The sequence below is a fragment of the Mixophyes fleayi genome, chromosome 4, assembly GCF_038048845.1.
Source record: "Mixophyes fleayi isolate aMixFle1 chromosome 4, aMixFle1.hap1, whole genome shotgun sequence".
In the NCBI taxonomy this organism is placed as follows: Eukaryota; Metazoa; Chordata; class Amphibia; order Anura; family Limnodynastidae; genus Mixophyes; species Mixophyes fleayi.
The window spans coordinates 100,514,132-100,540,898 of record NC_134405.1 but is presented as its reverse complement, the minus strand read 5'-3'; the positions used below and the strand labels follow the sequence as shown (position 1 = coordinate 100,540,898).

Sequence of the window (26,767 nt, the reverse complement as noted above, 5' to 3'; positions counted from 1 at the left end):
AAATGCCAAACATTTTTGTCTGACCTTCATCTCTCACCCACTGGTATTAACAGCAACATTGATTACATATTAGCCTAACCCTTCCTACTTCAAACTTCAAACTTTCCTACACAACACAAACGAGATATTTGGATAACCTGAAATACTTTGTGCTGCTGTTAACATACAAATGCTGTAACAGGCTACATGCTGATATACCCACCCAGTTCACCTCCTTCTCATTCATGTGCAGCCATTTTTGAAAATAAAATTAAATAGGTCCTATTTATGAATACACAACCACAAATGTAGCCTTGTCAACAGATAATAATGCCTGATGCCAATCCTTGAATAACAAAAGTTCAATCCTTTAAATATTTTTGAATATTTAATTAAAAACTAATGGTTACCAAGTTATTTTTACTATGTAGCACACATGTACATGTATTTATTATGCCTGTTTATTTCATTTATTTGTTTAGGAAATAGTTGAGTTAAAATGTAACAAGCTTAAAGGAGAAATTGTTGTTCATGTAGAAAATACAGAGGCAGTGATAGACTAAAGATGTCTGATGAATTTAAACGGCTTTATTTATTTCTTTGTATAAGCTCTGTTATTAAAGTCAATCAAAATTATCATTTACAATTACTGCAGAAAAGAGGGATATTTTGCTTTGCACCATATAAAATGGTGATGCAAGTGTACCTGTTACTTTCATATATAGACACTCCAATATGATCTCTTCCATCCGAATCAAAATGCTCTGCGCTCAAAGTCTCCACTTAATTCACTATTGTAGTTACCTGTGCACGAGTAACCACAATAGTAAATGAAGTGGGAAGTTTGGTAGCAGAGCATTCTGCAATAGGAGCATGTCGGAAGATCTGCACACGGTGGAGAAAGCCGTGTGGACTGAACATATATCAATATGAATGCAATCAATTCACTAGGATCTAGTTACATCCAATAGGTATGAAGCATATCTCAGTAATATTACTAATTTCTAGTGAATTAATATGCTGCATTCTAATGAAAAGAGATTTCATCAGTAAAATGGATCCCTACACTGGCAATAGGCTGCTTCCATTTTGTGTAGGCGATTGACGCACTAACATCTTGCTAAGGTAAGGCGCAGTATTAGTTTATAACTTCTTTATCATGACATTTCCACTGTATAACTTTATCTCCAGACTGCTGCTATTGGCATGAGCACGTGGAACTACACCCGAGTGGAGGAATTCATCCTCCGTGGACTGACCAGCCAACCGAACATGCAGATTGTGTTATTTGTGATATTCTTATCATGTTATGTTATATCGCTTATCGGTAACATATTCATTATTTTCATCAGTAGTGCAAGCTCCCGGCTCCACACCCCTATGTATGTATTTGTGAGTAACTTATCCTTTTTGGACATTTGGTACACATCAAGCATTGTTCCCAAAATGCTCATAAACTTCCTGTCAGTGAAAAAAAGCATATCTTTCTATGGTTGTGTCACACAGATGTGTATCCATCTCTCTTTAGGAGGGACAGAGTGCTACCTCTTGTTAGCTATGGCCTATGACCGGTATGCTGCTATATGTAGTCCCTTACACTACACCACTATTATGCATCCTGTCTTGTGCATTAAAATGGCCACTGGATCTTGGATTGGTGGAATATTAAACTCATTAATACACTCAGTCTTTGCATTACAGTTACCCTTTTGTGGCCCCAATGTAATAAATCACTTTTTCTGTGAAGTGCCTTCAGTTTTGGAGCTGGTCTGTGCAGATGTATCTCTTAATAAGACTGTCATTTTCTTCTGTGCTATATTGGTAGTCATGGGACCATTTTTCCTTATCCTCATTACCTATGGTTATATCATATCCAACATAATAAAGATCAGTACATCCGTGGGACGCAGAAAGGCCTTCTCAACCTGTGCTTCACACATTATTGTGGTGTCCTTGTTTTATGGTGCCATTATATTTATGTATATGAGACCAGGATCAACCCATGTGTCTAACCAAGACAAAATGGCTACCTTGTTCTACAGTGTAGTTACTCCGATGCTGAATCCTCTGATCTACACTTTGAGAAACACAGACGTGAAAGTGGCATTGGTGGATATTGCAAGAAAAATAAAGTTGTCAGGGAAAGTATTTGAGCAGTAATTGCACACATGTGTTTTTTCTGTCCTGGCAACAGCTGTGTGTTACTTTCTATGAAAGAGCATTTCTAGTGGTTATCACATCAAAGAAAAAATATTTAGGCTTTATGCAAAATTTACAAACTAGTTTTGTAAAAAATCTACCATTTTTACTAATGTTAGATATTTCACTAGCAACATGGATATAGTACAGAATCTTAAGCTCAGTCCACACAAGCGGATCCCGTTTATAAGCGACAGACTGTACAATTTGGTCACAACAGACCATTTCTGGCTTATACTTGGGCCTGCTAGTTTATTCAGAAGACAACCACACACATCTTCAGAATGCTTTTATTCCCCCAACATGCCCAATAATTATTCTATAGATATATATCAGATTATATTTGGGCATTGAGCTTGGTTTCAGGTCAAACACTACAATATAATGTTAATAATACCAATATTGTCACCCATATAGCAATGTGTGCAGCCAGCTTAGGAGGTTAGAGAGATACTAATACACTATGAATATTAGTTTCAATGTTACTCTAAATATTCTAGAGTACAAAGAATGTATAGGAAAACCAGAAAACAGCAACGCCGCAGTTGTAAAATGAGAAGGAATAAAACACAACAGCCCTGATTCCTTAAGGCACATATCTGCCAATTTTGTGCATATCATCCGCAAAATCACTCTGCACATGTCCAGGACTGGGAGATATGGCTGCGAACGCAGCCCTGCCCGTTGCATCTTCATATGCAAAGGACACTTACTGAAGAATACAATTTTGAGGAGTGAACTGAGTGGGGAAGGGGTGTTTTGCCGTAGTGAATTTACAGTAGTGGAGTGCCAAACTCAAGCGCACACAGCCACGTCCTAATCAAGCTCTGATGGTCTGAAAGTTACTTGTGATGACAGTTTCGTAAGCAGGTTATAACATGTATTTGCAATCACGTGCAAGTGTAAAAATGTATTTTATGCTCAATAGACATTAAGATCATCATAATAAATGTATTTAATGGGAAAAAAATATTTTAAAAAAAATACACTTTTTTTTTTAATCATTAATGCCTATATTATTACTAAGTGACATTAGTTCAATATTATTTTTATTCTTGTGCATTCATTTGCGAATTTATGATCCACATTGGTATTGGACGTATCCTGCAGCATCTTGTGTAGTAGGGCACAGCAAACCTGCCCCCGATTTCAAAAGCACATGTATCTTGAGATCCGTGTCTTAATGAATTCGGGAGTATGCAATGCATAAAAACGTGCGTATAATAATGAACGTAGATTGCACTCAGAATGCGTGCCATGGTTAAAGAATCACACAAGAGGTACATAATATGTATATAGTTTAGAAAATGAATAAAGATAACAGTTTAAAAAAAAAAATCAAGGGTACACGACAACCCTCTGCTTCATAAATCCCTGATTCCAAAGCAGGAATCAAGGAATTAAATAGCTAGACTAGATAAAATACAGCTTGACAGATCCATGTATTATTAAATCTTACACATTTCTTACACATTTTATTTGGGAGTTCATAAATCATTTTCAAGATTTGACTATATCTTACTCGAGGATTCTTTGGTTTCTGAGGTAATATGGGCAGACATTGGGTACATCATAATTTCAGACCATGCACAGACTTCTCTCACTATCTGGATGCCCTCTGTAGGGCCTAACAATAGATTTGGGAAATTCCCATCCTACCTATGTAACTCAGGACACTTTCAACAACACATTAAATATAATTGGATGAAATCTCTCAACAATAACATGTGAATGACCCAGTCTTAGTTTTGGAGACTTCTACAGCCATTATGAGGGGGCACATCATAACCTATGTGACAAACAGGAAGAGAGAAAATCATCATCATCAACATTTATTCAAATTCCGTGGCGCTTTACAATTAGGAGCAGACATTATTAAAACAATACTGGGTAATACATACATACAGAGAGGTAAGAGGGCCCTGCTCACAAGCTTACGATCTATGGAACAATGAGAGTTTGATACACAAGGGTAAGTGCTACATCATATTGCATATTGTTCCAGCTAGAATGCAAAGTCAGAAAGTATTGAGTGGGCTGTATGATCAGTCACACAGCAATGTTGGTCAGAGGGTTGTTGTCTTGTGTTAGCTGTGCAGAGGATAGTAATAGGGTAACCTAGGGAGATTAAGATGGTGGTTGAGGAATATTATAAGCTTGACTGAAGAGGTGAGTTTTCAGAGAACGATTGAAGGTTTGAAGACTAGAGGAAAGTGCTATTGTGCGAGGGAGGGAATTCCACAAAGTGGGTGCAGCCCGAATAAAGTCCTGTAACCGGAAATGGGAGGATGTGATGTGAGTGGAAGAGACGCAGATCTTGTGCAGAACAGAGGTGTTGAGTTGGGAGATATTTTGAGACAAGTGAGGAGATGTATATTGGTGCAATTTTGTTGATGGCCTTGTATGTCAATACTTATTCCAGTCACTAATAGACAAATATGATGCGTATGTTTCCAACCCAAATGAGACCTTCTTTCTTTAATATAAAAAGGAACTATACCAAACTATAAACAGACAGGGCCTCCAATATGCAAGGTTTAATCAGGCACAGAGGACATAACTTCTCAAATGAGAGAAAGACCCTATCTTAGTATTTGCTCTCTATCGCCCAATTACTCTTTTAAAAATAGATTTCAAAATATTATCTAACATAATGACCAGAAGACTCCAAATAATTCTTCCTATATTATTGAAGGACCAATTGGATTTGTGAAGGGTCATCATTATGTCAGGGGCATGCACACAGCAATAGCGTCTGTAAGTTGCCTTTGCCACAAACCTATATGCTCTAAATATGCTACTGAGCTTAGATGCTCATAAACTTTTAACACTAGGGGCTAGATTTACTAAGCTGCGGGTTTGAAAAAGTGAGGATGTTGCCTATAGCAACCAATCAGATTCTATCTTTCATTCATTTAGTGATTTCTACAAAATGACAGCTACAATCTGATTGAGTGCTATAGGCAACATCCCCACTTTTTCAAACCCGCAGCTTAGTAAATATAGCCCTATGACTTGGTCATTTTGGACGGAAATACTAACGTTGAGACCATTCTGGAAGGACTTCATAAACCTAATCAAATACTTCTACCACACACCACTCATGTGTGGAGTCAATAGAAATGTCATAGGTATTCGCAAGAGCTGTGCCCTATCCCCTCTTTTTATTTCAGGTTATCCTTGGACTCCATGCTGCATGTTCTACAGGAATGCCCACGCTATAGGGCATCCGGATAGGGACAGAATCCATTAAACTATCTGCACTTGCAGATTACATTATTGTATATTTATAACCCAGAATCCTCTTTATGCCCGCTACTGACAGAAATTGGCCAAGATTTAAGGTAATCTTTGATAAATCAACTGCATTATTCCTAAAAATGCCCTCCATTGTCCACCTTGGGTGACCTACTCTTTTTGGGTATTCAATTGCTCAAAACCCTTACTTGCCTATACACCCATAATATCACCAAGACTTTACAAAGATTACAGAAAAGAATTGGGAGGATGGCATAATCTCTGTTATGTGGGCAGCACAGTGGCTTAGGGGTTAGCACCTCTGCCTCACAGCACTGGGGTCATGAGTTTGATTCCTGACCATGGCCTTTTCTATGTGGAGCTTGTATGTTTGTATTGGGGCAGATGGTTGACACCACAAAAGAAGTGTAAGGAAGGATTCTACAGGCCCGGTGGTATGGTAAAGAGGCGAAGGTCCCCCCCCCAGCAGTGATGGAATAAAACAAAGGACACAGGGCTAAAACTGCATAAACTTGTGGCTTTATTCTCTTTATTTGCAGATAAGTAGTGGTAGTGTAGAAAAGAAATAGCACTTTACCTTCAACATGCAATGGTATTCAACATGTCACAAAATAAATAAAATTTTAAGAATCTTGGTTCAAAAATATGCAAACATAAATCGACATAACACATAGGTCACATAATAAATATATCCCACTTTAAATTTAGGCATTGTGCTTCAGTGAAATGGATTTCACTGGATAGATACTTTAGATGACAAGCAGTTGCTATAAGATAATTAGACCATTACACAAAATGCTGCAGCAGCAGATAATATAGACCAATCAATCACAATACTTTTAGTACAATTATACAGATCATACTTATCACACAAAAATCAATAGAGATGCAACACGGAGTAATCCAGCTGGTTCAGGTTAGATGCTTTCTAGTTTACTTTATGATATACAGAACCCAAGTAGGTAAATTATAATACACAGGTTTAAGTGAAGTTTCAGCTGACGCATGAAGCTTATTTACTTGTACAAGGTGAAATCAGTAATCAGCTTGATGTATGTGTGACTCCTGAGCTCCCTAAACAACAGCAATTTTGCACAATAAATAATTTCCAGTGTAAAGGACAGTGTCCACTTAGCAATCCGTCTAATGGAATAAGCAGCCGTCTTCCAGCAACTGTAGGGTTAAGCAACTTGCAATTTTTCCAACAGCAACCATTTTAGGCAGTTTCACAATAGAATCAAGCTTCTGATGCACTATAGGCAAACGCTTGTGATAAATGATTGCTCTCTATGTCCCAGTCAGCTTGCAAATAACTTTAAATACAGCAGATTTAGCTGGAATAAACTTTAGACAGTGCTATAACACCTCTCAATATCAATATTATAATCCTAGTCAGAGGTTTTTATAACACAGTTTGATGTCTCACTTAAATAACTAACATAGCTAAGCAAAAGAAACTTATCTGTCTTCATATAAGTCCTGCTGACATCTCATGGGCAGTGGCAAGTTAGGTATTTTCCTACACTGCAAAGGTGCTTCTTCCTGGGCTGGTTGCAAACATCCCTCAGGGCAACAATTCAGCCATAACATTCAGTGTCTCTTGGTGGGAAGATCCTCTATTAGCTCAGCCAGCAATCATACATCACTTCTCTCGCTATTCAGTCCATTTTTGGCTCCTCCCTTTTTCTAGTTTATTCACTGCAGATTGCCCATCTCAAAATAGCAGATGCAATTTGCATTTAACTTCCCAGAGGCACTCTGGGGAACTGTAGTTTTCTGAATAAGTGCATACAGTAATATACCTGTGATTTGCAGGGTATTACATGTTCTTCTCATGTTTGCGTGGGCTCCAGTGGGGCAGGGAATGATGTGAGTTTTCTATATAGTGCTGTGAAACTAGTGATGCTATATAAATAGTTGATGATGATCTCATTTAGGCTGGACAAATCTCTTGAAAATTATATATTTTCCTGAACTATTATGTCCTCCTACACTCATAAGGACGATCAGACTATCAACAATTTTTTATGTACCTTTAGATGGATTAGGTTACAGTAAGCCAAAACAGAGTGATATCAACCTTCCAAACATAGTCTTCTATAGCTAAGCTGCATATTTAAGTTACTTGAGAGACTAGCTACATAATCAGAATACCTATACTAACACCATGCTTGAGAAAAACCTCCCCACAAATTTAAATCTTATTGTCTTCCTACACTTCCAATAAATACCCACCCACATACTAGAAAACATCCTTCTAATGTCAGTCTTTATGGTATGGCATATTCTAAGGCATACATTCAAATTAAATCCATACACTTGCTCTTCTTCGGGCACCCAGACTTTCAGTATGATATTGGAAACATGATTCATGATTTTGGAAACGGGAGGCTTGAAACCTGTAAGCCAATTACTAGACAAAACTTTTTTAAAAAAAGCTCTTAAACACTCACAAGCCAAAGATAAATTCTAATTGTCCCAAATGGATTAGCTTTCCTATAAGCGCAGTACTATGCTAAGAGTGTGATTAGAATACTCTTTCCATTTGATTGGTATAATTGTATAATTTTCTAATCTGGAAATAGATAAAATACGCAAACTTTTATATACCTCTAACAAATTACTACCTTTGCCCACATACTTGGAGATGTTCATTGGTATCGTTCACAGGAGTTATCTTTCACCATATTGAAGCATTATAATTAGAGATGGGCGGGTCCGGTTCCCCGAGAACTGAACCCACCCGAACTTTGCATATACGAGTACCGAGCTGAGTAGCTCGGTACTCTCCCGCCCGCTCCGAATACAAATCGAGGCCGAACGTCATCGTGACATCGTCGGATCTCGGGGCTCGGTTCTCAAGATACTTCAACATTATAAATACATGCCTCCACAGCAATCCATCGACATTTGACAGAGGGAGAGAGCAGGGTGTAGTCACAGGCTGATTAGAGCAGGGACAGAGAATCCAATATTCTTCTTGCAATTGCTCTAAGAAAAATCGCTAGAGAAGAGAGGAGGATAGAGGTTTATTTTATTTTTTTTAATATTTGGCACTCCCCAGTGCTTTTGAGGTGTCCCCCATAATTGTGCATAAATATTTCTGGCTGTCAAAAGTCATATCTGTCAGCAGTATCTACCAACTAATTTGTAGCACTCCTCAGTGCTTTTGAGGTGTCCCCCATAATTGTGCATAAATATTTCTGGCTGTCAAAAGTCATATCTGTCAGCAGTATCTACCAACTAATTTGTAGCACTCCTCAGTGCTTTTGGGGTGTCCCCCATAATTGTGCATAAATATTTCTGGCTGTCAAAAGTCATATCTGTCAGCAGTATCTACCAACTAATTTTTATCACTCCACAGTGCTTTGCGCTCAGAATGGATTCAAAGCAGTTCACATATGATCAGAATGAGCAAGCAGGTTCTGTCACCAGTCCTGATGTTAGTGTTCCCAGTAAGTCATCTGGCCAAGGTGTATCAAACAACAGAGTGTTTCCAAATCAGTGCAAAAAACAAACAAACAAAAAAATTACTGTATTGAAGCAAAAAAGAAGTGTTACTGAGCAAAAGTTGAGTGCCAATAAAAGAAAAATTGCAAACATGCTATTCTACACATGCAGTGGCAAAGAGAGAATGAGGCCTTCACTTTTGGCTATTAGTGGCAGATCCCAAAAAGTTACCCAGCCTACAATTGGTGCACAACTACTGTTACGCGTCAAAGCCGAGCTGCAAGATAACAGTAAGGCATTAGAGGAGAATGTTTGCTCTGATTCACAAATGACAACAATCCCTGTGGAGAGTCCATCCAACAGTCTAATCGTGAACATTCTGCTGATGTGTGCCTTAATAGCCCGAGTGTAGCCAGTGATACCCAAATTGAGGATGCCACTTTGAAATTAGAAGAGGATGAGGGGGAGATTTGTGTAGGGGACGAGGGCGCTAATGAGGATGTTGATGAGGTTGTTTGTGTAAGTCCTGTACCAGTGGCAGCAGTTCTGGCACGTCACAAGAAAAAGGCCATTGTCATAAAACAAAAAAATCCACTTCTTATGTGTGGAATTATTTCTACCCAAATCCAGACAACAATTGTATAGGCATTTGTAGTGTATGTCAAGCCACAGTCAGTCGAGGGAGGGACCTTAACCATCTTGGAACCTCGTCTATGTTACGCCATTTAACGAGAGTTCATGGCAAAGTGTTGGGAAAAGCTGAAAGTTCTTCCCAAAAAAATACAAGCACTCCATCATCAGCTAAGACCCTCCGCTCACCGACATCCCGACGGCTACAAAATACACCCACCACACCATCCTCATCAATATCCTCAGTAGCGCTCGGAGTTATCCCAGCATCCCACTTAAGGCTGGATGACTCCTGCACTATTATTGATTCCTCTGAAGAAAGCGTTCGTCCCACTGCTGCTGCTGTTGCTGCTGCTGGGGGTGAATCGTCATCCCAGAGGCAGGTCAAGAAAATGAGCAGTCCTACATTTCAGCAATTAACTGTGAAACAATCATTTGCGAGGGGAAGCAAATATGACAGCAGTCACCCAGTCGCCAAGCGAATCACAGACGCCATGGCTGCAATGTTAGTGTTAGATCTGCGTCCAATCTCCACAATAAACGCAGCTGGTTTTTCACAGTTAATTGAGGTTTTGTGTCCGCGTTACAGAATTCCATCGCGACATACCAAAAAGTGTGACTATATGACTGTGACAGCCCACTGGGTTGGTCATTCACCTTCACCAGCAGGAACAGCAGCAGCATGTACACCACTACGTAACATTTGTGACAGGCAGGCCACTCTTTGTATCACCGGCTTCATTAACAGGCATACGGCTGACAATTTGTTACGCAAACTGAGAGATGTGATTGATACATGGCTTATACCACTCGGACTCTCCCCAGGGTATGTCATTTCTGAGAATGCCAACAATATAGTGCGAGCATTACAGCTGGGTGATTTCCAACATATTCCCTGTTTTGCTCACACCATCAACTTGGTGGTGCAGAGGTTCCTATGAAATAACCGTGAGGTGCAGGAGATGCTTTCGGTGGCCCGTAAAATTTCAGGCCATTTCAGGCATTCAGCCACAGCATGTAGGAGATTACAGCAGCTCCAAGAGCAGTTTAACTTACCCTGCCACCAACTTAAGCAAGAGGTGGTAACTAGGTGGAATTCCACCCTGTACATGCTTCAGAGGATGGAGGAACAGCGCAAAGCCATCCAAGCATATTGCACAAGCCATGATATTGGGAAAGGAGTGGGGATGTATTTCCCTCTTGCACAGTGGGGAATCCTTTCAGTCCTGAGCAAGGTGCTGAAACCATTTGAAGTTGTGACGTGTGAGGTGAGTGCAGACTCTGCTAGTTTGAGCCAAGTCATTCCTTTAATTAGACTATTGGAAAAGCAGCTTGAGAAAATGAAGGAGGAGCTGAAAGCAAGCAATTCAGCAAAGTATGTTGGCCTTGTCGATCAAGTACTTAATTCGCTTCACAATGATCCTCGAGTTATTAAGATCTTGAACGCGGATCAGTACGTTTTGGCCACTGTGCTTGATCCAAGGTTTAAAACCTACATTGAGTCTTTACTTGTAAATGAGCGAGATGTGAACTTTTGCAAGGAGCTATTGCTCAGCAAGTTGGCCGCTGAACTGGGCCTCGGCTTGACGACGTGTCCTCCTTCACTTTCTCAAGCTGCTGCTGCTCATAAAAAATTAAATTTCCCAAAAACAAGCAGGGTGTCACGATCCGCCTGGCAGCTCCTACCTTTTGGACTTTATTATTTGTATTTGTTCTTTTTATGTGTTTGCAGCAGTACCTCTGATGTCCAGAGGTGCTGCTATTGTGCATTTCTTGTGATTTAGGGGTTAACATTTCTGTTCTCTAATTATCCCATGCACCTGGGTGTGGTCTCTTTTTCCTTATTTATACCTGTCACTCCCAGCACACATTGCTGGTTATTGATGTCATATCCTGTTGTTGCACCCTGTGGATTCTTCCTCTTGCCTTACTCCTCTGGTTACATGCTGCTTGGAATCTGTTCATACCTCCTGCTTCCCTGCATTAGCTGTGTACCTGCTGGTTTCTGAACATTCATATTACTTCCTGCATCAGCTTGCACCTGGTATTTATTACTACTCTTGATTACCTGCTATTTATACTTTTCTGCAAATAAACAGAGTGTTTTCACCATATTCGTGGCTCCTAGCTGTACTCCTGTATGTAACCGTGACACAGGGAAGACGCAGGGGGCAGTCCAGAACAATTTAACATCTGGGCTGGTTTGAAGGATTCTTCAAAAAAATGTGTCACTTTGCCCATAACTCCATCCAATACGAGTATAAACATGCAAAGGATGGTGGAGGATTACTTTCAAGAGGTAGTTGATATGGAAATGTCAGACAGTCCCTTTCCTTACTGGGAAGAAAAGCAGGCCATTTGGAAACCCATGTACAAACTTGCTTTGCAATACCTAAGCTGTCCACCCTTCAGTGTGTACTCTGAAAGAGTGTTCAGCACAACAGGGAACTTAGTCAGTGATCGCCGTAGAAGGTTACTTCCCAAAAATGTGGAGAAAATGATGTTTATAAAAATGAACTACATCTTCCACGAGGAAGGCCTTCACCATCCAAGACATCCAAGCACTGACTGTTCTCTAATGGCGGATTCAAGCGGCGATGAATTGATAGTCTGTGATGATGACGTACACACTGATGAGGGTGAGGATGAAGCTGAAGATGATGATGATAACATCTTTTTAAAACTTTCTATGTAAGTGTAGGGTGCAATCTACCCCCAAAGAGGAAAGGGACTTGTGGCATTTCCATATCAAGTACCGTCTTGAAAGGCTGCTGTTTGGGCAATTTATCCTTAAGGGTAGGGTGTCATAGACAGGGTGACCCCAAATTGGCTTTGTCCATTTCTCTTAATATTGTACAGTCTATAATGGCTGAATTTTTTAGTATTTTCGACAAGTGGAGGGTGGCCTAGAGAGCCAGAAACCAAACTGGCTTTGTCCATTTCAATTAATATTGTACTGTCTATAACGGCTGAATTTTTTTGTATTTTTGACAAGTAAAGGGGGGCCTAGAGAGCCAGAAACCAAACTGGCTTTGTCCATTTCAATTAATATTGTACAGTCTATAACGGCTGAATTTTTTTGTATTTTCAACAAGTGGAAGGGAGCCTAGAGAGCCAGAAACGAACCTGGCTTTGTCCATTTGAATTAATATTGTACAGTCTATAACGGCTGAATTTTTTGGTTTTTTAAACAAGTGGAGGGGGGCCTATAGAGACAGAAAGCAAACTGTCTTTCTTAATTTCTTTTCATATTTAACTATAAGTGTAGGGTGTAATATACATCCAAAAACGATGGCTGCATTGCCAATATGCATTGATGGAGAGGAAGACAATCTGTTTTGTGTGTAGAATAAATGAAGGCCTACCTACCAGGAATTAAACAGTTTTTTGGATGATTTATTACCTCTACAATTAGATTAATTATCTATGAAACAGTTGGAGCACTAAATTGGGTTATTTTAGGCCCAAAAACATTGATTTTCCAACAAAATAGCAAAACAAAACCAAACAAAACCAAAACCAAAACCAAAACACGCAATGGCGGTTTTGCAAAACCAAAACCAAAACACGACAGTAATCCAGATCCAAAACCGAATCCAAAACCAAAACACGGGGGTCAGTAACGATCTCTAATTAGAATACACATTTCAGACCACTCGAATATCGAGAGTCATCTGTAGATCTTTTTCATTGTTTATGGGCATGACCAATAATAAGGGGGTTCTGGATCCCAGTGTGGAGATTTTCTATGGAAGACCTAGTCAAATATTTACTTTTTAACCTGGATGGGCTACACTGGGTATTCTACCTCAAGATTGAGTTTCCAAGGATGTTGTAAGACCAATAATGGCCATCTCAGCAGTGGCCAGAAAAATTGTTCTCTACATGTGGAGTCAGGATACCTGTCATGGTCACTAGAGGTTTTCATCCAGCATCTATCAGTTGTTATCATTACTCTCGAGGCACGGAGTCTAACGTAGCGAATGGTCTTCTCCAGGGACCCCCACAAGAGGGCTTGGGTTTTTGTGGCATCACTACGCAGGTCGCGGTCCTCAAGAGAGTGCAGCAGAGCAATGGAGTACAGCTAAATATAGAGATAGATGGTAACAATGATGCGATGAGATTTAGAAGAGCAATTGTATATATATATATATATATATGTGATGATTGTAGCAACAACTACCCGGCCAGGCAGAGAGCTGAGACAGGTGCTATGGGATAAGCAAACAGAGATAATGTTATCCCATAAGCGGCTAACAGAGTCCATCCAACTAGGGAAATATAGCACGGGCAGTGGTGATCAGTCAGAGGTAATTTTACTACTGACCCGATGAGGGATGGCCAGTGAATAGTAGGAAAATGGTAATAGAACAAAAGTCAATGAATGATAAGTACCACGAATGAGGCTGAGAACTATCTGGCCAACAGGTGAGATGCAGCGGTCACGACAGCATACAGAGGGAGGCTGGTTTACCACAGAGGTGGCTGAGAAGTATCCGGCCAACAGGTGAGATGCAGAGGTCACGACAGCATACAGCGGGAGGCAGGTTTACCACGGAGGTGGCTGAGAAGTATTCGGCCAACAGGTGAGATGCAGCAGTCACGACAGCATACAGAGGGAGGCTGGTTTACCACGGAGGTGGCTGAGAAGTATCCGGCCAACATGTGAGATTCAGTGGTCACGACAGCATACAGAGGGAAGCTGGTTTACCATGGAGGTGGCTGAGAAGTATCCGGCCAACAGGTGAGATGCAGCAGTCACGACAGCATACAGCGGGAGGCAGGTTTACCACGGAGGTGGCTGAGAAGTATCCGGCCAACATGTGAGATTCAGCGGTCACGACAGCATACAGAGGGAGGCTGGTTTACCATGGAGGTGGCTGAGAAGTATCCGGCCAACAGGTGAGATGCAGCGGTCACGACAGCATACAGAGGGAGGCTGGTTTACCACGGAGGTGGCTGAGAAGTATCCGGTCAACAGGTGAGATGCAGCAGTCACGACAGCATACAGCGGGAGGCTGGTTTACCACGGAGGTGGCTGAGAAGTATCCGGCCAACAGGTGAGATGCAGCGGTCACAACAGCATACAGCGGGAGGCTGGTTTACCACGGAGGTGGCTGAGAAGTATCCGGCCAACAGGTGAGATGCAGCGGTCTCGACAGCATACAGAGGGAGGCTGGTTTACCACGGAGGTGGCTGAGAAGTATCCGGCCAACAGGTGAGATGCAGCGGTCACAACAGCATACAGCGGGAGGCTGGTTTACCACGGAGGTGGCTGAGAAGTATCCGGCCAACAGGTGAGATGCAGCGGTCACAACAGCATACAGCGGGAGGCTGGTTTACCACGGAGGTGGCTGAGAAGTATCCGGCCAACAGGTGAGATGCAGCGGTCACGACAGCATACAGAGGGAGGCTGGTTTACCACGGAGGTGGCTGAGAAGTATTCGGCCAAAAGGTGAGATGCAACGGAAAAGTCAAAGACCAGTGTAATGAGGCAGGAACGCTGAAAGTAACTGCAGCCACAGGAACAGAGGAACAGAGTACACAGCTGACACGAGGAGGTGAGAATCAAGATCAAACAATTAAGGAGGGGTCAGAGGTGGTTTAAATAGGAAAAGGCTAATGGATAGCCAATGCAAATAAAGGAAAAGTTATAAAGGACCCTCATGATTTGCACATGCGCAGAAACACAGTCAGGATGGTGGGTGGCCACGGCGAAGCACAGGCACTGGCAGAGGGGCAACTGGCCCAACTCTAGGTCTAGAAGTCCGGTGTGTGACAATACCCCTTCATGCTGTGAACTGAACTATTCAAAGTGAAAATGTGCTTCATTATGCGGATGGATTAGTTATAGAGACTTCTCTCCAAAAAGAAAAACAATCTTAACGGTTTTCTGAAAACTGGGAAAGCTACATTCACTCTGGTCTACCCTATAATGGAGCAGATCTGGAGATGTTTGGATTGAACTGCCTGGTATGAAACACACATTTATCTGCAAGATCTATTGATTCTTTTTAGAGTCCCTCTCGAGTGTGTCCCTCCATGCACCAATCACCTGCTCTCAGACAGACTTTATATCTTACTTATCACAAATAGAAAGTCTATTCCAGATGGACCTGGTCGAACTCCACAGATAGCGAAAACATGATGTTAAGTAAGCTGATATTTAATGCTTACACTGTCTTAATTATGGAAAAATCAATGTGCAAAACGTACAGATACTAATGTTATAATTTGTTACAATCAGAAATACTTGGCATAAAATGACTAGCAATCACAACTTTTACCTATTCTATGATAGATTTGATTCAATGTTAAACGTAAATTATTTATGTTATCGACACAAAATCAAAGCTGTAAGAGGATCTGATGTGTGGTAATATAGTCCATACTTATTATTATTAAACATGGTGTAGAACGTAAGAATTGTATGTGATAACTGTCATACTAGAAAAAAATCACAAGGTGGCAGCATCAAGAGGAAAACTTTTTTATGCCAGCACATGTAAAATTATAATAAGGTGTATTTATAATTATGCGCATTGTGCTACCATATATACTACTAAATAACCAACCTTTTTTTCTGTCATTTTTCTCATCTTTTTATTACTACATAAAAACTAGTGCATATTTATCTTAAACATCAATTTATTTTTAATAATATCAATATACCTGAAGTATTCCAAAGCCTATTGAACACATTATATAAATGGAGCAGGTATTTTGTTATTTTTTTTAAATATGCAATGGAACACAGAGGGGAGAATTCAATTCCCCTGAAGTACCGCCGCGTTAAGCGTATTACTGTTATTACGGTAATATTAATCCGGCTTTCTGCTCGCAGCTCAGGGAGTTGCGAGCAAAAAGTCGGCATTAAAACCACCGTAATAATGGTATTTATGCTCCATATTACCGTAGTAACGGTAATAGTGCACAGGCCACGTTACTTTTCAAGTAACGCGGCCAGTTGAATTCCCCCCAGAGATTGTTAAACCAAAAATTCTCCACTTTTATAAAATGTTGCTTTTCTTTAAACTTTGTTTAAACAGAACATCAATAAAAGTGAACATTGTTCATTTAAACAACAACTTACACCTGCACTGATTTAGGAAAAAATTATAAATATGAAAATTTACCAATGCACTCATAGGACCAATTACACACGTCTGCAAAATTTAAGGTATTGAAAGCTTTTTTAATATTACTTTTATATTCTTAATTATACTCCTGTGTACATCAAGAAATAGTATATAAAAAACAATTACCACTTCACATTTACCTATTAGGGGGTTACATACATTTTTAAGAAAAAACAAGAAGTTTAATTGTTCTTGACATATTTATTGTGAAATGTGAAGAAGTGTAGATAATATCACTGTGTTTTTGTCTTAATTACATAATAAAATAACAATAAAATTAAACAATAATAGAAACAAAACCATTATTATTGAAAAAATTGTTAATATCTTGTTTTTTTTGTCTTCAAACTTCGTTTTGTCGTTTTTCGCATGTAAGTTTTTTCTGTGTATCATCCAGCAGTAGTCAGCCATCATGCTAATGCACCAACGACCCTGGTATCTTCTTTCAACACCTTTAACGTCTTGGTGGAACCGTTCACCCTGTTCTTCACTGTAGTCTCTGAGATTATTCGGGAAATGCTCAATATGGGAATTCAAAAAATGTACCTTTAAACTCATATTGTAGCCAAGGTTTCTGTAACTATTAAGCATTGCCCTGACAATTTCTTTGTAGTTTGGATCCTTGACATTGCCTAAAAATTTTGAAATCACTTGTTTGAACGAAGTCCACGCCGAAAGTTCCACAATATTCATTACACGCCTGAAATGTTCATTTTTTTTTTTAACTTTTTAATGTCAGGGCCTGTAAAAATGCCTTCCTTCAGTTTAGCATCGGATATGTTAGGGAATTTAGTGCAAAGATATTTGAAGGTTTCTCCATCTTTAGGCAGTGCTTTTACAAATTGTTTCATTAGTCCCAATTTTATATGTAGAGGTGGAAGTAAAACTTTTTTTGGATCTACTAAACTGGATTTGATGACATTATTTTTTCCAATGTAAATGTTTAGCTCTGCTATCCCATTCACAGAGAAAACATGGGAATGCATTCTTATGTGCTCACCTTGTAGTTGTAGTTGTGTGTGTGCAAAGTTCCTTTAGACAGTATGGGGCACATTCAATTCCGATCCCGATCCGCGGTAACGCTCGTTACCGTGAAAAATGCGCACTACTGCCGGTAATACGGTACCACAATAACGCGGATTTTCGTGGGTGAACGAAAATCCACGTTATTGCGGTACCGTGGATTAAGTTTGCTGCCCGTTCTGGCGCAATCCCGCGGATCTGGATCGGAATTGAATATGCTCCTATGGGTTTTAGGCCCTTTGTAATTTTCAGCTCCAGGCCCATGTGGACCTTAATCTGACACTGGGCGGGGGGAAGTTTTATGACGAGAGCTGAATTGCAACGTTCTATACTATCAACTAAATTCATTTAAGACAATGTATTATAATAAATGTAGGCAGAATACATTTATTATTTTAAAGAATATGATAAAAATGACTTATTCATAAACACGTTTGCAGAAAAACGTGATATGATATGCAAATTGGTAGTCATTTTCGTGTTCAGAAGCCAAAAATCTATAAGTATCAAAGAAATTTTCTAAAAAAAGCTTTTTCGTCGCAGACCTGTGTTATAGTTTATGTTTAAATATGTGTATATCCTGCATGTTATTTTCTTATTGTGTTGACTGACAGTAAAAATAGAGATATAGAGGTCATTGATCTCTACTGTAAATGTCAGTGGGTGGTGTCAGCACCCAATGGCATTTTTAAACAGCAGGGCGTGTCGAATAAAAACAATGGGATTCATGCCAAGTGTCAAGGAACATTTTAAGTGTATACTGAGGCCCCATTAACTTTAGAGATACAGTGAATGCTAGGTATACATTAATATGTAAGATAAAAAGGAACCTAATAGAAACATTTCAGTAAAAATAAGGATTTCAACAGCACACTATCCGCATCAGACGTGCAGCACTGTAAATTATTTATATCAAGGAGGTTCTAATAATTATTCCTATCAATGGGGCTCTATTAGTTATTTATTTTGATCAAAGGAGCACTATTCATTTATTATTTATATAATTGGGCAAAACTATTTTGTTAATTTATTACTGTGGCAACATTTTGATAGTACATTCTAGATGCAGGGTCCAATCGTTTGTTCAGGTACCCCCTAGAGGACCAGGCTGATGCTGTGTAGGCTGGGCTTTTCAAATATGGACTGGAGTTTGTTTTTTAACAGTATTTATTTTTTTATGTGCAGTCAGGCAAGATAACTCGGACAGCAGGCAGTTTGAGCTATGTCGTCTGTGTCACTGTGTCAACCACCTTTTTTACTTTTTACTAAAAATTAGCGGCTTGCCATACGGTTTAGAAAACCACTGCTTATGTGAATGGGATGATTTGTATATGTGTCAGGTCTAAAATTGATGATTTCATTCTTTAGGCCTGGAGGACTTGATTGATGCTCTTTGATATGCGGTTTGACTTTTGGTAAATCGCATACAAACTGCACAAAAATGCGCCAAAAATGTGTAGTTTATGCTCTTTACTAAATGTACCACTTATACCCACGAGTTCTCTGTACAGCGCTGCGGAATTTGTTGCGCTATATAAATAAATGGTGATGATGATGATGATACTGATGAAGGGGTGCAAATTAGTTTATTATTTTGCACATCAGTTAAATACTGGCTGTTTTATCAACTAGCACACACACACACTTTATTTTTACTCTGAAATTTAAAGTTAATCTAGGACACGCCCTACCCCAACTATAAATCTGTCCCCACATTTTAAATTTACCTCCCCCTCCAAAGCAACATGGTTTTGCCCAAGTGCTAAGTTACTCCTTTTTAATGCTTTGCTCTCCTTAATGACTCAGGCTCTAAATCTCCCAACATAGACTTGGTTGCACCAGGGGTGGAGTGGAGGCAGAGCTTTTTATCAGTCCCCATACTATTAGCTGCAATGTTAAAGGTTGGATACCCTCAAGGCTGATTCACGTGTTAGCTGCATGAAGGAGCTTGGATTAGTTTAAGGGATTTGAAGATGGACAACCTCCTGCCAGGTTATGGGTCCAAAACTGTATAAAAAGAGCTGCACTCTGCATGTAAAGTGTATATTATTGACAGAAACCTATTATCAGAGCACCTGTGCTGTTATATGTAATAAGTGGCAGCAGCGTTGGTGGTAGATGTTAAACCACAAGAAACTTTTAGACTTAACTACTTACCTAATTTGTTGGTTATATTTCAGAACTAGTTGTAACAGATGATTATATATATATATATATATATATATATATATATATATATATATATATATATATATATATTGTAGTATAATCCGGGGAACAGGTATCATCTCCTGGGTGAACAGCAGCAGTAAGACACACAAGTCCAGAAGTTTCAGGATAACAGCCACAGCCAGTTTATTCACGAGCTTGTAAACTAAACAAAATATAAACAAAACCCTAGCCGTCTGGCCACTAACTAATACATTTATGGAGGCCCTCACTCATGTGTAGAACCTTATGTCCCACACACAAACACCAAACCACATGTATATTGTTGCTCACTGCAGCACAGTGTCTCAGGAGACAACTCACCTCCTCCCAGGTCTGAGACCCTGGCTGCATATCCCAGCTGCCTTATCACAGGCACCACCCAGGTGCATCTCTTGATTAATCTGTTTAACCTACAAATGACAGGAACCTTGGACTTATGCAACTGCCATGTATCACTTGCCCAGAGTTTCTGTCACAATATATATATATATATATATATATAGATAGATAGATAGATATATATACACGCACACACAGTTGCTCACAAACCTAATGTACACAGATGGTAAGCTTATATTGTGGGCAACATCAGAGATCAGGTTGCTCATATATATTTTTGTGTCTCTGGTCACTTTATATACACTATATGGACAAAAGTAGTCAGACGCTTGACCATTACACCAACAGGGACTGTAATGACATTGTATTCTAATACATATACTTTATTATGGAGTTTAATGCCAGTGGAGGTTCGTAACTCTTTAGCTATGGAACCATTAGAGCGTTGGCGACTTTTACACACCATGCTCCTTAGCAGTTGTTGATCCCACTGTGTGATTTTACATGACTTCCACTTGCTGTTGTTCCTAAATGCTTCCACTTTCTAAGAATTTCACTTACAGTTGACCGTGGGATATCCAGCAGGGATGAAATTTCACGAACCGTCTTATTGCAAAGGTGGTATCCTATCACAGTACCACACTTAAAGTCACTGAGCTCGTCAGAATGACACATTTTGTATTACAAATGTTTGCAAATGGAAACTGTATGGCTAGGTGCTTGATTTTATACACCTCTAGCAATGAGTCTGAACGAAACACCTTAATTCAAAAATTAACAGGTGTGGCCAAGTACTTTTGTCCATATAGTGTATCTATATATAAGAGTGAGAAAACAAAAAAAATGGATGCAGCTCCAGTTAGATCATGTCTTTACAGTTCAACTGTCACTTGTAAGAAACTGAGAGCCAAACGTCCTGTCTGTGAATGCTCAGTAGAGCGATGCGGAAGGCTGAAGGCTGAAGGCTGCCCCACTTCCAGTTTTCACTAGATCACAGGGGACATCACTACCAAGATGGGAGACGGAGCGTAGCGCTCCATTCTAACACTGCCCCTCGCTTAGTGATGTCTCCTGTTACAAAATAATATATATATATATATATATATATATATATATATATATATATATATATACACTTTACAAAACACATCTTGTGATAAAGTCTCTTTCCTGTAACAAGAAAATGGGTTAGTAGCTCTCCATATTAACATGTATTACATCTGTACTTCTGGATGATCACCAGTATCTCTGACTGGTGTCATATAAGGACCATTTAAGAGCAATAAACCATCACTGCTTTCAAGATTCTGCCTGATATTGATTGCTGTAACCTGTGACCAACAGATAAGAGCTAACACTCTAATCTGTTCCCCGGCTGTCCTTTGTCCTTTGTTGAACCCAGCATCTCCATGCCAACACTCTGCCCTTTACCTAATGGTCCTGATCTATAGTAAGTAGTCAGGAGGAACCACCTAGTCACCAACAAAGAGGCTCTGCAGCAGGTATACCATCTACGCAGATGTAAGTATTTCCAAGTGCCGGTGAAGCAGTCTGGTGGTGGCAACACTATCCTCCTACAACTAGTGCACAATTGGCATTTACAGTTGATGAGTGTCTGTTGGCAGGTAACACCAGTAGGGGTGGTAACTAATGGCATGTTAATGATGGATGGAAACAAACCCAGATAAACTGTGTAAGACTCCAAAAGGAAGCAGATGGAGCTCATCCAGTCACAGTTTATAACTTGTGGCACAAGTGGGAATAAAAGGATAGTGCGCTAGAGTAAGTCTATCCTGTCACAGTGGGAGATATTGAGCTGCCATAGTGTACTTCAAGGAAATGGAATTAACGGTTAAACAATTCACATTTTTCCTCTTCACTCCTCCATTCCAGCCTTTACTACGGGATGAACGCAAGTAATACACAGGGTGGGCAATAAAGAACCAATTAGGCAGTATATGTTACCAATAAACAATGTGTATATTTCAGGCGCAAGTAAGATACAAATACTGTCTAATTCAACATCAAACAGTCAATCTAACTGTTGCTTCTTCAAAGATATATCAAAACATAATGTGCAATTCCAAAAGAAGGCTGTGGTGAGTGTAATGTCTCTTATAGTTCTTATAACCTTTTGACAGGAGGTAAATCTTCCCCGATGTTGTCAATAGACACAAACAAAATAAAGGAAAAAAGAAAGGAAAAAATGTATCAGGTATAATATACCTAAAGATGTAACTAAGATATCCAAAGCAGAAGACCCTTAAAGAGCCAGTGAAGGAAATTCAGAAATACCTATAGTACCACCACATGAGAAGTAAATAAACAAATATAATGTCAGGGTACATGCCCCTTCAATTCTTCTTACTTTATATTAGAAAAATGATTCCAACTGCTTATGATCCCATACTCAGTGTGATACAGTACATATAAAAGACAAAATCATATCCAGGTCTAGTGTGTTACCTTTTAAAATACTGGTTTAATTCTCACACATAAACGCAGGGATCAATAAAAACAGTAAAAGTACAAAAAACATAAAAGTCATAAAGACTGCACATAAAAAATATCCTGTTATGGAAATAGCAAGTCCACTCCTACCAGAGACATGAAGCGTTCTTAAAATGTCAATGCTTCTAGATTACGTCTGGACAATACTTTCAGTCATCGGCTGGATAGTGGGCTTGTGAAAATCGCTCCGTCACCACCAACGCGTTTTGACCCAGCGTCTTGGGTCTTTTTTAAGGTAAATTTTATATGGTTGTTCGGATGGTATTTATACTTGTGACAATCCTGGAGCGTGATCTATATATTCATCATATTCCTGAAATCCAAATAGAGTAGTCATATATTCTTATTTAACCTCTAAATCAAGTGTGATAATCGATCTTTGCCCATTTTTTCACTTATACATATTATAAAATGCTTCGTGTACAACGGAAGTAGATTCCATATACACCTAAATATTACAACAATATATTTTCTATAGGACTTAAAATAGTATATCATAGTTCTTTGTACTGAGTGAACATCGGTCATAAATTTCTAAAACAATGCATATGTAGTGAAGTTTACAATACAATTTATAATCCATCACTTCCAGGTACCTGTAATACCAGTCACAAATACAAGTGAAATTTGAATTAGCCAATACCAAATTTCAACTGACTTATCAGTCGCTATTTACAGACCTTCAATAGTCTTCTAACATTACGCTCTCACATGAAATGTAGGTTACTGCATTTCTCCATATATATACCAGTTGCCATGACAACTATTTTGTCTATGTCCATTGGAAACCAGGAGCATGGAGCTTCTGATGTTTTCTTTATCTAGAATCCTATTCCTTTATACTCTGAAAAATAATTTTGCAAAAGGGTATCATCTCATTGATTACTTTTAATAGCCTACATAGTAATCTAATGTCAAAAGAATTTCTTCTCCCTTTTGAGTTGGTTAGACTGTATTGGCTCATAGCAAATGAGCCAATACAGCAGAGGATCTTCTGCTTTGGATATTTTAGCTACATCTTTATGTTACCTTATACATTTTTACCTTAATTTTTTCCTTTGTTTTGTTTGTGTCTATTGACAACATCGGGGGACCCTTTTATGTCAAAAGGATATAAGAACAATAAGAGACATTACACTTACCAAAGCCTTTTGGAATTGAACATTATGTTTTGAAATACATTTGAAGATGCAACAGTTAGATTGACTGTTTGATGCTGAATTAGTAGATTGTATTTGTATCTTACTTGCACCTGAAATATACACATTGTTTATTGGTTATCTATGATTGTGGGGAGAAGTGGCTCCCTAGTGTTATATTAAGGCAGCAGTTTGTGGAGCGCTTGTGAAAGGTCACTTTGTATATTTGTGAGCCAGTATAGGTTGCATTAAGAATTTATTTATTGGCTGACAACAGAACATGTCTGCCAAGTTGAGAATATCCCGATGATATAATATCAAGGTAATAATGACTAGAATAAGTATGGAAGGATGTCCATCCTGGTACTTTGCCCAACTCTGTCACAGAAGTCTGAGCCTTGTTTGCCCAAAATGTTGCTACCGCTTATGTTGAATGGCCTTTCAGTTTTTCAAGTACTGTCTGCCCACTTCTCTTGTATCATTCAACAGAGTATAGATTTATTTAACCCTCCTCAGTAGAACTTAGTAATACATTCTATTTATAGACCATATTTACTATTGGTATACTTGAGTGCTCTCATAGTAGTATAGCTGAATAACAGGAACAAAGATAGTAAAATACTTTTAGTGCAAAGCACTCCCATGGGATTAATAATGAAATGAACTATATTAAGGATCAAATGCTGAAAAACTGAACAAAAACCATTGTTTCCGGTGGGAAAACAATGGGCTCGGGGTACAAAGGTTAATAACACGTGACACTCAGGTTGTCTAAAAGGTATTTGATAGTTTATTTGATATAAATAATTAATATAAAAGAGTAAATATAATACAAAGAGTAAATAAAAGAAATATTTAGCTGCTGAAAATAGATTGTCCCAGTAGAAATATGTTTAATCACAGATTATCCTAGGACCCCATCTTTCTCTGTGTCAGGATAGCAGGTAAACTCGAAAGCTAGGAGCAACGAACTTGTAACAACACAGGTTCTCGGCATCCCTCGACTGACCCAAGCTGAGGTGAGATTATGTCGCAATTTCTTTACTTTTATTGACGAGGACCCTAAAATCATTTGCATATAAGGTATAAACATAATTTTTTCTCTGGAGTGGTAGCAGATGTTCAAAAACACTACTACAGTGATCAAGTACAAAATGGAGTGGGGAATTCCCAATAAGAAAGAACGTTTCATCACAGAACAGTGAAGCCTATTTGATTTGTGCCTTTCTCCTCCAGCTAGTTAGTCACACCACCCCAGATTCACTATTTTCTATGCACAATTGACCTTAATACCTTAATATAATTGAAACTGTATAGGAAAATACTAATATGCACTTCTACCAAAATATATTTTAATACATCACTGGGGGCCAAGGGTTGATAGGGGAGTCTGATGGAGCTATGCCGCCACACTTTTCACTCCCATGTCCTGGAATCTGCTGCACTCAGAGGGTCACTGTTCCTGGTGGTCCAGTCAAGGTGCTGCTGCTGCCTGGGGCCTAACCACACTGGTCCTGACAGGAACAACAGCAACAAGAAAGCTTCCAATAGTGTCTCATGGGTTCTATTGATTCCTGGGAGTTCCCAAGGGCACCAGTAGCACCAACAGAATAGCTTCTGCACCAGGTTCTGGGTCCTATCCTTCTTCAGCCAAATTCAGATTTCAGGTGGCACCAAAACTTGGGAACAAAAGTCAGGGATTTATTTTTGGCAGGAGATTTAAAGAATAAATCTCCCAGTCCAGACTTAGTGGTGTCAGGGTAGTGAGGGGTCTGAACCACCCCTATCTCTAGCTGCATGTGAATTGGAAAATGAACACACCACTCGGCACTGGAATCAATATTATGCATGAGCCTAACTGATCCTAGTAATAGATTAGGTACCAGTTGGCTAATGGTACAAGAGGCTGGTTTACCCCCTGCCAGCATGTGGTGTCAACCAGTACAAATGAAGGGGCTTGCAATCCATAAAGTAGGTAACACCTTCACTACCTTTAAGTGTTGGTGTGTAAAACAGCTATAAACATCACTACTACTAAAGATCCTGCTCTGTTCCTGTGAGACATCTATACCTAATGTAATCTTGTAACCTACAGAAAAAAACTAGTTCAGCCTCCTGCCTCAATGCTCCTCTCAGAAGTCCTAATCCATAGTAAAGGTTCAGGAATATCAAGCCAGGATACCCAGCTAAGAGGTGCTGCAGTAGTTACATACAATCTACACAGAAACAAACACTTACAAGTGTCGGTGAAGTGTCTGGCAGCGGTGGCGATACCTTCCTGCAACTGGCTGCATCAGGTTAGTACACAGTTGATAGTTGCAGTCAGCAAATGATTGATTTAGCCAAGCAGCACTAGTATTGGACACTAATGGTGTGACACCGCCAAAAAGTTTAAAAGATATTTATTTCGTTATGATACCAAAAGAAAATCCTACTTCTCCAGAGAAGAGAAAATTTGCTTGAGTGGAGTAAAAAATAAAAAAGTAATTTCCAGCAATGCTTTTGCAGCATAAAAATGTGAACATTTCATGTACTTTCTGAGATGCAATTCTGGCAAAAATTCTTGTCATCAAAAATTTTAATAACGTTTGACATGGATAAACTAGACAAGATTGGCTACTAATCTTCATTTTTTCATCATCCTAAGTTTTTAGGAAACAAGATATATATCTAGTACATACTTTATGACTGCATAAGTTTAAATATGCTTTTTTAGGAATAGTATAAAAGAGTCTTCATTGTCATATCAATAGACAATAGATTTACCTTTATCACAGCTGTAACAACTTCTAATTATCAGCTTTAAAAAATGTTAACATGGTTAGAATATGATTACAGTTTCAAAACAGTTTTTGTAATAATGCTCAGGGAGACTCATCTTTTAATTGC

The 26,767-nt window shown here is 39.2% G+C and overlaps 1 protein-coding gene across 1 annotated transcript; it reads left to right on the top strand.

Annotated features, from left to right (window-relative positions):
* Window positions 1-1,073: 1,073 nt before the first annotated feature.
* LOC142149924 (olfactory receptor 2C3-like) lies at window positions 1,074-2,223 on the top strand. The gene has a single exon (XM_075205203.1). It carries the CDS (start codon window positions 1,186-1,188, stop codon window positions 2,137-2,139), a length of 954 nt encoding a protein of 317 aa, XP_075061304.1. The 5' UTR covers window positions 1,074-1,185; the 3' UTR covers window positions 2,140-2,223.
* The last annotated feature ends 24,544 nt before the right edge of the window (window positions 2,224-26,767 follow it).